This window comes from Gossypium arboreum, chromosome 8, assembly GCF_025698485.1.
Source record: "Gossypium arboreum isolate Shixiya-1 chromosome 8, ASM2569848v2, whole genome shotgun sequence".
Classification (NCBI taxonomy): domain Eukaryota; kingdom Viridiplantae; phylum Streptophyta; class Magnoliopsida; order Malvales; family Malvaceae; genus Gossypium; species Gossypium arboreum.
The window spans coordinates 132,070,381-132,072,726 of record NC_069077.1 but is presented as its reverse complement, the minus strand read 5'-3'; the positions used below and the strand labels follow the sequence as shown (position 1 = coordinate 132,072,726).

The 2,346-nt window shown below is 33.7% G+C and overlaps 1 protein-coding gene across 1 annotated transcript; it reads left to right on the top strand.

Moving 5' to 3' along the window:
- Positions 1 to 305: 305 nt before the first annotated feature.
- Positions 306 to 653, top strand: LOC108463663 (non-specific lipid-transfer protein A-like). The gene has a single exon (XM_017763561.2). It carries the CDS (start codon positions 306 to 308, stop codon positions 651 to 653), a length of 348 nt encoding a protein of 115 aa, XP_017619050.2.
- Positions 654 to 2,346: the final 1,693 nt, after the last annotated feature.

Here is a 2,346-nt window from a genome sequence, read left to right as displayed (position 1 = left end):
GAGATTGAAGACCATCTGTAAGACCATAACAACACTATTGCATCCCGTTAGGCGGCAATAAAAAAGTAACTGAAATAGCAGAGATGATGCAAAAAAGCATATCCTCTTTTTCTTGTCGAGGCAACCAAATAAATGACATTTGAAAGCAAAGAAGCAGCCAAAGTATCGTAACTGCTATTGTTTTGCCTCGACCTATATATATCCATCTGGACTTGCCATTTTATAATCACTACACACATTGAGAGATCAAGCTTCAGGCTCAAAGCAACTATTAATTACTTAATACCAAAAAAAGAAAAAATAAAATGAAAGGCGTTGTTATCTCAGTTTTGGTGGTGCTAGCCATGGTTCGGTTGATGGTTAGGCTAGGAGAGGCGACCATAAGTTGTGAAGAAGTTGTTAATATTGTGAGACCCTGCGCTCCTTACATTATGACTGGGATAGGGAGTTCCACCATCGCATGCTGTAATGGTTTGGACCAACTCCGAAAAAGTGCCACAACCACCGCTGACAAGCAGCAAGCATGTCAATGTGCTAAGGACGCTGCTGCTGGTTTCCCCATGTTAAATGAACAAGTTTCCGCATCGCTTCCTACTCTCTGCAAAAGGCATATTGATTTCCCAATCTCCAAGAACATCAATTGCCAGGAGTGAGTCACTACTTTATATATTTATATATATATATATATCATGCGTTCCTTGACATTATTTTTATTTTCTTGCTTTCTTGCTAGTATCCACTAAGATGGAAGCCATCAAGAAATTAAAGAAATAAGGGCGTCGATGGGGGAGCCATTAATTAGGTGTTGCAATCCTAATATATTTATTTTCCAACCTCAAAATTTTATTGATTATACACATTGTAAGAGATCATGCACTGTGTATCTAATCGGTTGAACCTAACAATAATTATAATTAATTATAATAATGAAATTAAGTTTATGAAATTTCCAGTTTTAAGAATTTTATTTCTATAACCATATTTAAAGTTGGTAGTTATATTACCTATACTTCTTCAAAATTCCTGGTAGAGATAGCAAACAAGCGGGTTTGGATGGACTCGAATTAGGCTGTCTTTGTATTTGGATCAGTTCAGATTAAGGTGTTTTTTTTAGCTCAGATTTTTTCAAACTCGAACCCTTCCAGATTCATTTTTTTTATTCTATTCGGATAAGCTTAAATAGATTCTGAATAATTCTGATATTTTGTAAATTATACTTCAAACGTAATTGTAACACTCTACACCTGACCTGAACGACGATAGAATTCACGATGCTACATTAGTTACCGAAGTAACCTTAACAAATATAACAATTCAAAATTTTGATTACTAGATATGTTGAAAAGATATTTTAAAGCATTCAAACAAATTTGATAGTAATAAATCAATAGCACAACTAAAATTAACTTAAAAACAACACCCTGAGCTCAAAATATTAAAACTAGTGGTCAAGTTTTGATACTAAGCCTTTTGGGTATTAATACCTAGATATGAATTTCAAACAGGCTATTACAAGACCACATGTTCCAAGACATAAACACCTAAATATTGATACCTCATAGCAAAATACTAATATTTCTAATCTAAGTATTGACACCACATCTTCAGAACCTAGAATTTTACAAAAAAGTCATTTCAAACCAGTAACCAATACCTCTAAACACTTCTAACCAATATCAATTTTGTACCAAAACATACCCCACACATTTAACATATTAAATTAGGTCCAAATGTTGAAGTTGGCATGCATGCAGCAGATAAAGCAACCAAGGGGCAGACCATGCAACATAAGTTATGCGGATGAAGTATGAAGAAACAGATCAAGCCGCACTTACAGCACACAAAGTACATACTTTCCAAGTTATGTGGATGAAGTATGAAGATTAAGCTACTGTAGTATTTCCTGATGAAGTACATGCAGCTACTGAAGTTGATGCTACTGTTCAATTTTAGTTTCATTTTGTTACTTTAAGTAATATTTTGCAACTTAGTTAAATTAGAACTAAGTAGGTAGTGTATAAAATTAGAACTAAGTAGGTAGTGTATTTAATTTGGTGCTGATAAGATTGATAGATCAGCTTACCTAATTGTGCAAGTTGATCTGCAAGTTGCAATGTGCAAGCGATGCAAGTAAGTCTAAAAATAGTAAATATGTTAAAGCTGACCAGCTTATGACTGGTATATGTCTTGGCAGTATGCCATCTTTTTTAATCAATGAATTTTAATAGAAATCATTCAAGAAAAATACTCTCTCAATTTTTACTTTCTTTCACCAAGTAAAATTCTGTTTGTTTATCCTGCAAATATCGAGCCTTTTGAAGCTCAATCTTCCTTCATTCTTTATCT